Genomic DNA, 14,627 nt, shown 5'->3' on the forward strand with positions numbered 1-14,627 from the left:
GGCTTTGGAGACAAGTTCAGGAGATAGCCCAAGAAGAGCTCTACTGCCCATTGCTCCGCTGGTTGCAAATCTCATGCAGTCCCTTAGAGATTAGGGGATACATGCAGGGGAGCAGGGGGGAGAAGAGGGGCAAGGGGAATGGCATGGGCATGCTCCTTAGAGGGAGAGCACACCTGGAATATTATCTTTATTTGCATATTGCTGAACTTGATTTGCTAATATTTTGCTAAAAATTTTGTGGAGATATTTATGTTCATGAATGGTATCATCTAGTTTTCTTGTGTCTTTGTCTGATTTGGGTATGGGGTAATGCTACCCTCATAAAGAGTTGGGACATTTTCCTCTCCCTCACTCTTCTAAAAAGATCTGTATAGAAATATTATTTCTTCCTAAAATGTTTGGTAGAATTTAGCAGTGATACCATTGAAGCCTGAAGTAAGTTCTCATTGTGAGGTTTTTAACTTTGAATCAATTTCTTATTGAGTGAACTTTGACAGCTTGTGTCCTTTAAAGAATTTTTCCGTTTCATCTAAGTAGTTGAAGTTATTGGCATAAGTTTGCTAACACTATTCCCTTATTACCTATATACTGACTATAAGATCTGCAGTGAAGTCACCTCTTTCATTCCTATTATTGGTAACTTGTGTCTTTTTCTTGATCACTTTGCTTAGAGGTAAATTAATTATATTCATTTAAAGAATGAACTTCAGCCCTAACCGGTTTGGCTCAGTGGATAGAGCGTTGGCCTGTGGACTGAAGGGTCCCGGGCTTGATTCTGGTCAAGGGCACACGCCTGGGTTGTGCGCTTGATCCCCAGTAGGGGGCATGCAGGAGGCAGCCCATTATTGATTCTCTCTCATCACTGATGTTTCTTTTTTTTTTTTTTTAATTTATTGCTTAAAGTATTACAAAGGGTATTACATATGTGTCCATTTTACCCCTATGATGTTTCTATCTCTCTATCCCTCTCCCTTCCTCTCTGAAATCAATAAAAATATGTTTAAAAAAAAAAAAAAGGAATAACCGGCCTAGCTAGGTTTGGCTCAGTGGAGAGTGTCAGCCTGCGGACTGAAGGGTCCCAGGTTTGATTCTAGTCAAGGGCACGACTGCATGCTCAATGCCTGGCCCTGGTTCAGGTGTGTGCGGGAGGCAACCAATCAATGGGTCTCCCTCACACTGATATTTCTGTCTCTCCCCTTCCTTTCCACTCTCTCCAAAAATCAATGGATTAACCAACTGTATCAAATCTGCTGAGAAGTTAATAAGAATTAGAAAATGACCACTTTAGCCCGGCTGGCGTGGTTCAGTGGTTGAGCATCAGCTTATGAACAAGGAAGTCATGGTTCAACTCCCAGCCAGGTTGCGGGCTCAGTCCCCAATGTGGGGCATGCAGGAGGCAGCTAATCAATGATTCTCTCTCATCATTGATGTTTCCATCATTCTCTCCCTCTCTCTTCCTCTCTGAAATCAATAAAAATATCTACACTAATAAAAGAGGAACATGGTAATTAGTGTCACTCCGATACCCTTCCCATTGGCTAATCCCCCTGTCACTCACAGAGTAGGGCCGAGATATGCAAATTAACTGGCAGCCAAGATGGCGGCCGGCAGCCAGGCAGCAGATGCGAACAGGGAGGCTTGCTTGCTTCAGTGACGGAGAACTCCAACGTTCCCCGCCTGACTTGCCGGCCTCTCAGCTGCAACTCTCAGCAACTATGTTGCGAATAAAGAAGCTAAAAAAAACCCAGAAACCTGCTTTACTCAGCAGAGCTTCAGCCAGCCGGACCGCAACATTGTATCAAATACAGACGGTAAACAAAGGCCAGAAACCTGTTTTCAGCAGCGGAGGCCTCAGAGCTAAAGCTGGCCCAGAATAAAAAAAGAAAAAAGAAAAAAACGGAGCGGTTGGGAGCTTCAGTCCCAGTCTGAAAACAGCCTCAGCCCCTCAGCCAGACTGGCCAGGCACCCCAGTGGGGACCCCCACCCTGATCCAGGACACCCTTCAGGGCAAACCAGCCAGCCCCACCCGTGCACCAGGCCTCTATTCTATATAGTAAAAAGGTAATATGCCTCCCAGCACCGGGATCAGCGTGACAGGGGGCAGCGCCCAAACTCCCTGATCGCCCTGCAGCTCTGTGTGTGACAGGGGGCGGGGCCCCAACCCCCCTGCCCCCCACAGGCCCTGCTCTGTGTGTGACAGGGTAGAGCCATAACCTCCCCATTGGCCCTGCCCTGAGTGTGACAGTGGCAGTGCCCCAACCACCTGATCGGCCCTGCTCTGTGGGAGATAAAGGGCGGTGCCCCACCCCCCACCTCCCATGGGCCCTGCTCTGTGTGTGATGGGGTAGAGTCATAACCTCCCCATCTGCCCTACCCTGAGTGTGACAGTGGCGGTGCCCCAACCCCCTGATCAGCCCTGCTCTGTGCGTGATAGAGGGCGGCGCCCCAACTCCCTGATCTGTCCTGCCCTGAGTGCGACAGGGGGCGGTGCCCCAACTCCCCTATCGGCCCTACTCTGTGAGTGACAGGGGGGAGCTCCTCAACCCCCTGATCGGTCCTGCTCTGTGCATGACAGGGGGGAGCTCCCCAACCCCCTGATTGACCCTGCTCTGTGCATGACAGGGTAGGGAGCCCCAACCCCCCTGATGGGCCCTGCTCTGTGCGTGACAGGGGGTGGCGCCGCAACCTCCCCATCGACCCTGCCTTGAGTGTGACGGGGCGGTGCCCCAACCCCCCAATCGGCCCTACCCTGAGCCTGACTGAGGGTGGCATCGCAACCTCCCAATCTGCCCTGCTCTGTGCATGACAGGGGAAGGCGCCCCAACTCCCCAATCGGCCCTGCTCTGAGCCCGACCAGGGGCTGCACCTAGGGATTGGGCCTGCCCTCTGCCACCCGGGAGCAGGCCTAAGCCAGCAGGTCGTTATCTCCCGAGGGGTCCCAGACTGCGAGAGGGCACAAATTTTTGTGCACCGGGCCTCTAGTATTTAAATAAAAGGAAAAGAAAAATAAAATGACCACTTTATCTGGCAACATAGATATTACTGGTAACTTTACAAGAGCAGTTTCAGTGAGGAAAAAAAGAAGAAAATCTGAACTGAGTAGGCTGAGGAGAAAATGGAAAGCAATGAAGTGATGACAATGAGTACATACAACTCTTGTGAATTTTGTTATAAACTGGAACAGAGAAGAGGTAGTAGCAAAGGGGTGATTTGAAGTAAAAAGACAGTTGTTTATGTTTATAGATTGGAGCTACCAGAGCATGCTGATGTGAATGATCCTATACAGAGGGAGAAATTGCTACTGAAAGAGCAAGAAGGAACACTAGGAAAGCAAAATGCTTGAGATGACAAGAGAGATTGGATCCAGCCTTCAAGAGGAGTTGGCTGACCTTTAGATAAAATAATAAACAATTTACTCTTAATACAGGAGAGAAAACAGATAGCATGGGTCCATATACAGAGTAGTTTGGAAGATTTTATGACTGGAAAACGAGAGACTTTTCATCTGATTCCTTCTACTTTCTCAATATAGTACAAGGCAAGATCATCAATCAAGGAGGGTAGATTACAGGTTTAAGAAGAAAGAAAATGTGAATAGAGAGGGCTCAGTATATGTACTAAATGGTATTTCTAAGTGGAAAATTAATAAATACTTTAATTATTAGCTATTTTTAGTAATATAAAAGTAGAAATTTCAATGACCAACTGGGAGTCAGTTAAATGAACTACGGAATATAAACTCAATGGAATTCAACTTAGTAAAACAACGAAATAAGAGTATATACAGGGGTGGAAAAGAATACAATAATTAATAAATATTAATACAATAAAAACTCTGTGTACTCGTAACTGTAGACCTATTTTTGCCCACCCCTGAATATCTACATATATAAAAGTCTAAATGACCGAACAACCAGTCGACTGGTTGTTATGATGTGCACTGACCACCAGGGGGCAGACACTCAATGTAGGAGCTGTCACCTGGTGGTCAGTGCGCTCCCACAGCCAACCTCCCTCGGCCCCTCCCCTGAACCGTGCATTGGGCCTCTAGTATGTATATAAACAGACATATAGTAGGTCACTAAATAATTATTTGATTTGTAAAATGGCATAATAAAATTCTATCCATGTGTTAAAATACATATGTGAGTATATTTATATATGCACACAAATATGTTTTCATAAACACAAAAAAAGCCTGGAATAAATATACAACAAACTCTTGTGAGGGGTAGATATTGAGAGAGGCACCTATATATGCAATAAGAAAAACCTACAGGCCAAATATGTACAGAAAATTCTATGTCCTTGACAAACACCAATAGTATAAATAGTAATTCAAAGATTCAGGCAAAGACTTTCATCATGGTACATTTTAATGAAAAACTAAAAGCAATGTAAGAAAAGTATGCAATTATTAAAAACATTCACAAATGTTACATGTTTTAAGGAGAAATATTTCAGACATTATAAAAAAGCATAAAGATTATAAAGAACACCCATATACCAAACACCTAGATTAAGAACTTAATTTTTTAATGACATGGGACTTTATGATGTTAAGTGGAAAAAAAACCCCTCAGAATACAAAATTCGAGTATGTCTTCAGCTATGTTAAACAGTATGTAAAGGAGAAGAAAATACATGAAAATGTCAACAATGGTTTTCATTGGGTGCTAAGACTGTGTGTGGGTGACATTCCTATCTCTTTATACTTTGCCATTGCTAGGTTTCTACAATAAGCTGTTATCACTTTTATAATTATAAACAATTTAGTTTAAAAGTACAAAGTTTTACTAGCACCATTACCTTGGGATCATGAACAAATGTATTTCCTTTGGTTCCAGGAGGGAAATCTCCAGTACAAATATATTTTAAACATTCAATAATGGTCTAAAGAAAGAGAAAATTACATTTAGCCATAAGAGAACCACAGAAATTAATCATACAATATTCATTATAAAAATATTATTTACCTTAGAGCAGCGGTTCTCAACCTGTGGGTCGAACAACCCTTTCAATTTGTAACAATGAAATTGGGGGGGTCACCACAACATGAGGAACTGTATTAAAGGGTCGCAGCATTAGGAAGGTTGAGAACCACTGCCTTAGAGACTCTAAGGATACAATCAGACATAAAACCTGCAACAGAGGTATGATTAACTATTAAAGAGTAATTGTAAGTTCATAGAAAAACTACACAATTAAGGAAGTATAATAGCCCTAGCCGGTTTGGCTCAGTGGATAGAGCATCGGCCTGCGGACTGAAAGGTCCCGGGTTCGATTCTGATCAAGGGCACATGCCTGGGTTGTGGGCTCGATCCCCAGTAGGGGGCAGGAGGCAGCCAATCAATGATTCTCTCTCATCATTGATGTTTCGCTCTCTCTCTCTCTCCCTTCCTCTCTGAAATCAATAAAAATATATTTTTTAAAAAGTATAATAATAATTATTTAGAAAAAATTCTCTATTTCCAATTAAAATCATTTAAGCTAATTTAATAATAACAATGGCTAATTAAAAAACATGGCCACCATAATTCATAACAATATTGTATAATTGAAATTTGCTGAACTTAAATGTTTTCACTAAAAAAGATAAATGTGTGAGATGATGGATTTGTTAATTAACTACATAGGGGGAGTCCTCCCACCATTAGGTATTATCAGACCACCAGATGTATACTTTATAAATATCTTACAATTTTATGTGAATTATACCTTGATAAAACTGAAATTTTTAGAAAAGTAAAAAACACCACCACCAAAACCAATGGCTGTTACATAGACCTTACTATGTGCCAGGTATTGAATGAACCACTTTTACATAGAGTAACCTTTTAATTCTCACATTAATCCTAGGCTCTCGAAACTGTCTTTTATCTCCATTTTACAAATGAGAAAACTAAGGCATAGAACACTGAGGTCACTCTTGCACAGCCAGTGCTCATCAACGCTATACTAGTCTCCTTCACAGTAGATCACTTAATACAATGCTAGCTACCCAAAAGGCATGCAATAAATACATTTTTGCATAAAAGGAGACAGGAGTCAGACATTCAGTTCTCCCTGTTACACTCCTTGTGTTTTCTCAAGCCACCCTTCCAGAACACAATCCAGCCTTTTGGCTATCCTTTTTCCATAACTGCTTGCCATTGCAGGGCCTAACCTAAATTTCTAAATATTCCCCGTTTTAAAAAAACCACAGTAAATAAGCTGTGCTCCAACTTTTTGACTAGGGAAGCGCATCCCACAACAAAATACAGGCATGCCCGAAGATACTGCGGGTTTGGTTCCAGGCCACTGCAATAAAGCAAGTCAATTTTTTTTTTTTGCTGGGTTTGCCTTAAGTTTATTTAATTAAAAAAAACAATACAAAAAACACGCAGCACCTGTTAAGAGCAATAAACCACGCAGAGTAAAACGAGGTATGCCTGCAGTTTTCCAATTTAAGCCTCACTGCATGTTTTTAAAATTAAGCCATTTATTTTTTTATTAATTATACTTAAAACAGTTGGCATACTTGTAAACTCACATATTTCTATTTCATAACCTTTTATGAAGTTCCTGTATTGAGAAAACTACCATGAAGAGAGTGCTATGCTTGGGAGCAAGGTGCTGAAATGCACCGATACAGACAAGGATTCTTGCGGGACAGGCTGTCGGCCCGTGGGGTTCCCCGGAGAACCTGCCCACGGGCCCGGACACCCTCGGGTGCTGGGTCTGGGCGACTCCTGCACTCGCTGACCACGCCCCGGGCCGGGAAGTCACCGGAGGAGAGGACAGGCACTTCCTGGGGCCCCAGAAACAGGGGCGCCTCTCGTTCCTCATCAGCATCCTGCCCCCGGGTGTTTGAGGCCTCGGTTCCTTGACCCGTAACCTGAAGGGGGCTACTCCGCACTTACCGTCTTCCCTGCCCCATTGGGTCCAACCAAAATTGTGAGGGGACTGAAGAAAGTGATAATTTGCTTATCTTTGTCCTCTATTCCAAAACTCCGCACGCCCATAATGCTCATCTTTTCGATCCGGGACATGTTTGTAAATGTTTCTTATTTCAACACCAGCAAGATTGAGCGGTGAGGCAGCAGCGCGGCGAACGCGGGCCGGCAGGCTCCCGCTGGGAGCGAAGGCTCCGGCTGGAACCCTTCCTCCCACGCCTGCCTTCTTCCCGGCTGGCGGGCCGGAGCGGCCCAGGGATGCCCGCGGGAGACGCAAAACACGGGCCACGGGACCCCGCGACCGTGCCCACTCACAGATTCCCGCCTCTGCTGCCCCGCGGGTCACGTGAGCGTTTGCGGCCTGCGCGCCTTTACGCCGCAGGCCCGGGGCACGCTGGGAACGCAGGCCCGCCCTGCGTGCGTGCGCAGCGCCGGCTTCTGGGCGCCGCGCGGACCTAGAGGGTTGGATACTGCGTGTTTCCGGTGGCGGCGGTTCCGGCTCCCTGATCACTGCTGGCGGTCCTGGGCGAATGGAGAGGCACTATCCCTAAGGGGAGACGAAGACTTGCAGCGAACCACCACGGTTCTCAAAGTGGGATCCCGGGAATGGAGGAGAGTGTGGTGTTTGCTAACGTCAAAACTATTTTCCTAGCCCTTGCCGGTTTGGTTCAGTGGCAGTGGGTCTCAGCCTTCTGGCCCTTTAAATACAGTTCCTCATGTTGTGACCCAACCATAAAATTATTTTCGTTGCTACTTCATAACTGTAATGTTGCTCCTGGTGTGAATCATAATGTAAATATCTGATATGCAGGATGGTCTTAGGCGACCCCTGTGAAAGGGTCGTTCGACCGCCAAAGGGGTCGGGACCCACAGGTTGAGAACCACTGGGTAGGGCATCGGCTGGGTTCTGGTCAAGGGCACATGCAGGGGTTGCGGGCTTGCTCCCCAGTGGGTGTCGTGGAGGAGGCAGCGGATCAATAATTCTCTCTCATCAATAATTCTCTCTCACAAAAAAAGCCACTATTTTTCTAAAAGTAGCTGTTATTTACCTTTTCTACTCTCATTTGCTCACTAATATAGTTTTTTCTGGTGATCACATGACGGGTGGTGACGCCATCGCATTGGTGACCAGTGGCATGTTACTAGATTTCGAGTGGCGATCACAGGGTATATAAATGTCGAATCACTGTGTTGTACACCTCAAACCAATATAATACTGTATACCGACTATTGTAATAAAAATAAAATGTTGAAGCTCTTTGCGGTCCTCAGTAATTTGTAAGAGTGTAAAGAGGCGTTTAAGACTAAAAGTCAAACGCTCTGGCATATGATGTGAAGGAAATCCAGTCATAAGTATTAACACAAGATAGGAATAGACACCTTTCAAAAAAGGAAGTTTCGGTTATGCAAGATGAATAGTAAGAGATCTATATACCATAGTGCTTACAGTGAAGAGTACTATATTGTATAATTACAATTTTGCTAACAAGGTAGATCTTACGTGTTCCTACCAAAAAAATAATAGAGAAGGTGGGAGGGAACTTGAAGGTGACAGGTGCACTAGTGGCATTGACGGAGTAGATTTACCTCCAGAGTCATCACATTGTATACATGAAGTATGCACAACTTTTATGTTTCAAGAAAGTTAAAGTAAAATAAGGGAAAGAGAAATTACCTTTCTCAAAAATAAGAAAATTGTGGCCCTGGCCTGGTAGCTCAGTTGGTTAGAATATTGTCCCTGTATGCTAAGGTTGCAGGTCCCATCTCTGGTCAGGGCACATACAAGAAGCAACCAATGATGCCCTAACCGGTTTGGCTCAGTGAATAGAGCATCGGCCTGCGGACTCAAGGATCCCGGGTTCGATCCCGGTCAAGGGCATGTACCTTGGTTGCGGGCACATCCCCAGTAGGGAGTGTGCAGGAGGTGGCTGATCGATGTTTTTAACTCTATCCCTCTCCCTTCCTCTCTGTAAAAGATCAATAAAATATATTTTTTTAAAAAGGTAATGAATTAAAACTTCCCGCAAATGCTCTTTAAAAAAAAAAAAAGCAACCAATGAATGCATAAATAAGTGGAACAACAAGTTGATATTTCTCTCTTTGCCTTCCTCTCTCTCTCAAAATCAATAAATTTAAAAATGAGAATATTGCTTTTTGGAAACCAATTTGAGGGATATCACATGCAAGGATGTATAGACGAAATTACAAAAGCAGTAATGGAAGATACTAAAATCAAAGTAAATACTTTGGACTACTGAGCTAGAAAAGCATGGGAAACACTCTAATCACATAGTCCCAAGACAATCACTTACAGAACTTAATACATTAACTAAAAAATACATCAAAGATGCAAGTGGGGAAGGCCAGTAAATAGTGTCTTCAAGTACCAAGTGTGAAAACATGAAAGGGTCAGTTATTACAGTACATATCTTAAATTACCAATGGAACAAAACAGATTGAAATTATACAATAATGCCTTATGTATACAATAATGCCTTATTACCAAATATGATAAAACAATGACACTACAGTAAAGCCTTTTTTATTTAAAAAAAGAGTTTTTACTTTTTAATGTTTTCTTTTTACTCACTACCTAAAAATTACTAGGAGACCCTAAAGTAATGAAAGTTTAGCACCTCCGAAACCTATTCGAAGTGAACTTTACTGGTGAGTTCATTATTTTCATACCTATTTTCTGTGGTTGATTGAAAGGAAATTCTCATAGTAGGACTCAAAACATATAAACAGTGAAGAAACTAGGAAGCCTGATTTATGCTCTTGCCCAGTATTAAAATAATGAAAGCTCATTTTTAAAAAATCAGATTTACTGAAGCATAACTTACAGTAAAATTTACTCTTTCCAGCATACAGTTCCATGAGTTTTGACAAATGTAAACAGATGTGTAACCACCAAGACCACTTCCCCCCCACCGCCCCCCACCAATTTTCAGGGGTGGGGAACCTTTTTTCTGCCAATGACCATTTGGATATTTATAACATCATTCGAGGGCCATACAAAATTATAAAATTAAGAATTAGCCTGCTATATTTGGTCAAACATTTAATTAACTTACCCCTAGTGCCTTGGCAGGGCCAAACCAAATGATTGCGAGGGCCTTATATGGCCCATGGGACAGACACTCCCCATCCTTGAAGACAAATACTTGGATGCCAGTAAGAAGAAAAAAGCAAATCTATATTTTACTAACCACTCTTAAGTTCTAGGTTGATGAAGAGCTAGATATTTCTGAAAACAATAAAAGAAAATCCAGAAATGTAATTACTCTTCCCCACCCCTTTTTTTTTAACCCTCACTTTTAAAACAGAATTTTATACTCAAAGTAACACAAGAAATTAGCAATGACTGGGGCAACCAGACATTGTCTCCTCCTGAAATCTTAATATGAAGTATCCAACATCACCTCTTATGCAGTTTTTTTCAAAGGTTAAACTTTAATCACACCTTTAAATTTAACTTCTAGTTCACAGGAATTAAGGATTAAGCTAATAATACACAAGGATGAAAGAGGTAAACCTGGATGTACTGCAAAACACTAGCCCTGGTTCTCTTTGTCATTACAACAAGGAAATTTTAAAAGGCCAGTTTTGTTGTTTGTTTGATTGTTTGTTTTTTAAGGACTGTTGCAGATGAAAAGACTTGAGTTGCATGTTGCCCCTATTCAGCATGTGGTCCTGGAGCTGATCCTGATTTGAACATAGAGATGTGAAGGGAATTTGGGGGATACATGGGAAAACTTTTTCTGAATGTAGACTGCAAATTAAATGCTAAAAAGAATTATTAATTTCATTATATTAGGTGTGATAATATTTTGCTATGTAAGAAAACGATCATTTTTTGAGGTACATATGGAAGTGTTAATGATAGTGTCATGCTTTCTGTCCTTTAACATACTTCAGAAGAAAAGTTATGAGTTAAAGGGAAAAAAATGGATATGAGAAGGTAAATTCCATTACAAAATTTTCAACTTTGTAACAATAGGAAACTCTAAAACTAAGATAACTCTAGGAGGAAGGTGGAAAAGATTTGCAATAAAAATGATTACTCCTTAAAATAAAAATAACTAAAAAGGCAAATCAGTCAGGTTCCCAGTTCTCAGCAAACTATTGAAAAATGTTTGGTTTCACTTATAGCATACTCAAAGAAATGGAAATTAAACTACCATGAGATATTATCTTATACCGGCTAGTGAATCTCTTTATCCTTATAATACTTTCTCATATAAATTATTTTTCTAGTGTTGGTATTACTGTGTCAGCTTTATTTTTATTAGTATTTGATCAGTCTATTTTTTATCCCTTGATTTTCAACCTTTTAAAAAATATATTTTTTTATTGATTTCAGAGAGGAAGGAAGAGGGAGAGAGAGATAGAAACATCAATGATGAGAAAGAATCATTGATCGGCTGCCTCTTGCACACCCCACAGGGGGATTGAGCCTGAAACCTGGGCATATGTCCCTCCTGGTTCATAGGTCGATGCGCAACCACTGAGCCACACCAGCCTGGCATGATTTTCAACCTTTTAATGGCATTTTTCATGAAGTGTATCTCTTGAAAATAGCTGAAATGATTTTAATATAATTTTATAGTATCTTCCTTTTAATAGGTGAGTTTAATCTATTTTTCAATTACTATCGTTTCTGATAAATTTGGATATATTTCTCATATCTTTTTCTTTACTTTTTCTCCTTTCCTAGTTTCTGGATTGATTAAGCTTCCTTTATTCCCATGGTTTAGTCCACTGGTTTGGGACTTATACATTCAATTTCTGCTATTTTAGCGGCTACTCTTAAAAACTTCACATGCCTATTTTGACGTCTAAAGTTAGTATCTTTAGCATCCTCCCAAACAATACAAGACCATAAGATGCACCAAGTCTGATCACTCTTTCTATCTCCTACATGATCATTGTTTAGTGTCTGTTCCTCATTGCCTTGAAACCCCCTAAATAAATTGTTTTTAACCAGCATTATTTATTTAGGTTTACCAACTTATTTGTCAATCTCTTTGATTGTCACCGCTTCTGGCATCATACCTTCCTTCTGGGTTCATTTCATTCATTCCATTAGTTTTGCTAATGAGACTTCAGGGAAAGAAATCTATCCCACAGTGCTGATATCAGGATTAAACAAAGTTATTTTTTGAAAGTGCATTATAAGTTGCAAAACACTGTAAAAATATGAGATTTATTTTTTGTGCATTGAATATTTTCAGAGGAGTGATCTTATAAAATGTAATAAAAGCTAAAAAATTTACCACACAACTTCCTTAACATAAGGATATATTTTAGAAATGATACAATGGACTTTTTAGAAAGTACTTTATAAGTTGCAAAACACTGTTAAAATATAAGAGATTTATTTTTTGTGCATTGAATATTTTCAGAGCAGTGATCTGGTAAAATGTAACAAAAGCTAAAAAATTATTACACAAGTTCCTTAGCATAAGGAAATACTTAGAAATTATACAGTATTTTAAAAATGATAAAATTGTGGAATGCGGAAAACAACCCAAATGGTGAAGTAAATTATGATTCACCAGTTTCATGTAATAGCAGGTAACCTTTAAAATAAACAAATAGATACGTGAAGAATTAAGCAAAAAAGATAAACACAGATTGCATATATTCATTGGTTTACAACTCTGTAAAGCTATCTATGTGTTAGTAAAGATTGGAAGAAGTCATCAAAAACACTGAAAGTTGCTAGGCCAAGAGGAAGAAGTTCTGTTATTTTCCTATAATGTTATTTATTCAATAAAAATTTATTTTAAACATATGCTTGAGGATTGAAAAGATGGAGGTTAGATTAAAATAAAAAGAAGAAAGAGATACTATCATTTTACATTTAGTCACCAAGAAAATTTTGTGGCATCATGCCCAGTAGGTTGATTAAAATCAGTTCATAGAAAAGTCATTTAACCTTAAGTGACTACACAGTTAGTAAAAACCACAAGTATCAATTTTTAAAAATAGGTTGCCAATTTGGAAGGTTTTAGGGCAAAAGGATGGATGTTACTAATGCACCTTTTCAACACTATTCAACATCTTTTTTCTAAATGATATAATATAGTTACTCATAATTCTTAATTCTGCATACTGGTTGCTAATTTATTTCTGTTCTCCTAAAATAATGTGGATTTTTTTTAATGCCATGGTAGTTCATATTGGCTTGGTCTCTAGCTTAACCTTAAAGTTTTACTCTATCTTTTCATTAGGAGACCTTCAGACTCCTTGAATTTCCACAGTATACATATTAATTTGTTCAACTAATACAACCAAGTGCCTGCTTATTCATTCAGTTACTTATTCAACAAGCATTAATTGAGTGCCTACAATAGGCTGGTCCTTGACAATGAAGAGATCAATCAAATAAAATCCTTATTCTTAAGGAGCTCACAATCTAGTGGTGAAGGCAAAGGTCTCAAGTCTATGACATTTATGGGATACAAAGTCTCTTTCATAATAATAGTAAAAAACAATTATTAACTTTTTTTCAACATGCAATATTATATTTTTAATCTTCACCCAAGAATATGATTATTGATGGGGAGGGGGCGGAGAGAGAGAGAGAAACATTGATGTGAGGGAGAAACATCGATGGGTTGCCTTCCATTCATGCCCTGACTGCCTCTCCCCCTCCCTGCCACTCTCTCTAAAAATCAGTGGAGCCCATCTGGCATGGCTCAGTGGTTGAGTGTTGACCTATGAACCAAGAGGTCAGGGTTCAATCCCCAGTCAGGGCACATTATTTATTCAACAAGCATTAATTGAGTGCCTACAATAGGCTGGTCCTTGAGAATGAAGAGATCAAGTTGAAGAGATTAAGTTGCAGGCCTAATACTCAGTGTGGACATGCAGGAGGCAGGTGGTCAATGATTCTCTCTCATCATTGATGTTTCTCTCTCTCTCTCCCTCTCCCTTCCTCTCTGAAATCAATAAAAATATTTTTTTAAAAATCAATGGAAAAATATCCTTGGGTGAGGATTAACAAAATAATAACAACTAGCCCTCCAATAGGGATCCACAACTATACTGTAAGTCAGAGGCTGCAAAATGACACACTTTATGGTTTTTGAAAATATGACTTGCCAATAAAAGAGATGATACATAATAATCAGGATTTCTGGCTTTTTTGAAAAAGTTGATGATCTGGCAACATAAGGTCTCGGGTGTCACGTGGCATCAATCAGCTGGAGCTGTGTAGCACCTGCCACCTATGGACAGGTCATACATGCTGCAGCTACCATAGCCCCAAGGCCTTTCAAGTGTTCAAATCAGACATGTCTAGCCAAGAGTCCCAAACTTCCGCACAAACAAAACCAGACATGCTACAGAAAGCTGCCCCCGAAGTCCGACACCACTTTTAACCTACCTGGGCAGAGCTCTGATTATATGCATGTAAAAGGCATGTCTACCCCCTCCCCCCCAGCTGCCTCTGTTTCTCCTACAGAACTCTATCCAGCTTTGGGAAAGGGTTCTACATAACCATTTGCATTTGGTACCATCTGCCCTAGATGCTCAAGATAGTTCTAAAGCCAGGCTTCCAGGCACCAACACAGACCCACTCTGGAACACTTACTGAAAAACCTCCATTGAAAGCAAGTGGCTTACAGCTCCATTATGTGTGCTCAGGCCTGGGAGGAAGGAAGCGTGTGGTTGAGTAGGGGGCCT

General features: G+C 40.7%; 1 protein-coding gene across 7 annotated transcripts in view; it reads right to left on the reverse strand.

Annotated features, from left to right (window-relative positions):
* Nucleotides 1-14,627, reverse strand: part of RAD50 (RAD50 double strand break repair protein) — a 197,960-nt gene that overhangs the window by 62,874 nt on the left and 120,459 nt on the right. For 5 of the 7 annotated variants that reach the window (XM_036313980.1, XM_036313981.1, XM_036313979.1 and 2 more), the window contains one exon: nucleotides 4,810-4,893. In XM_036313980.1, coding sequence (XP_036169873.1) covers nucleotides 4,810-4,893 — 84 coding nt within the window. Of the gene's footprint in view, nucleotides 1-4,809; nucleotides 4,894-6,902; nucleotides 7,269-14,627 lie in introns of those variants that run through there. The other 2 variants (XM_036313983.1, XM_036313986.1) reach the window with 2 other exon arrangements.

The sequence above is a fragment of the Myotis myotis genome, unplaced genomic scaffold (genome assembly GCF_014108235.1).
Source record: "Myotis myotis isolate mMyoMyo1 unplaced genomic scaffold, mMyoMyo1.p scaffold_m19_p_6, whole genome shotgun sequence".
NCBI lineage: Eukaryota > Metazoa > Chordata > Mammalia > Chiroptera > Vespertilionidae > Myotis > Myotis myotis.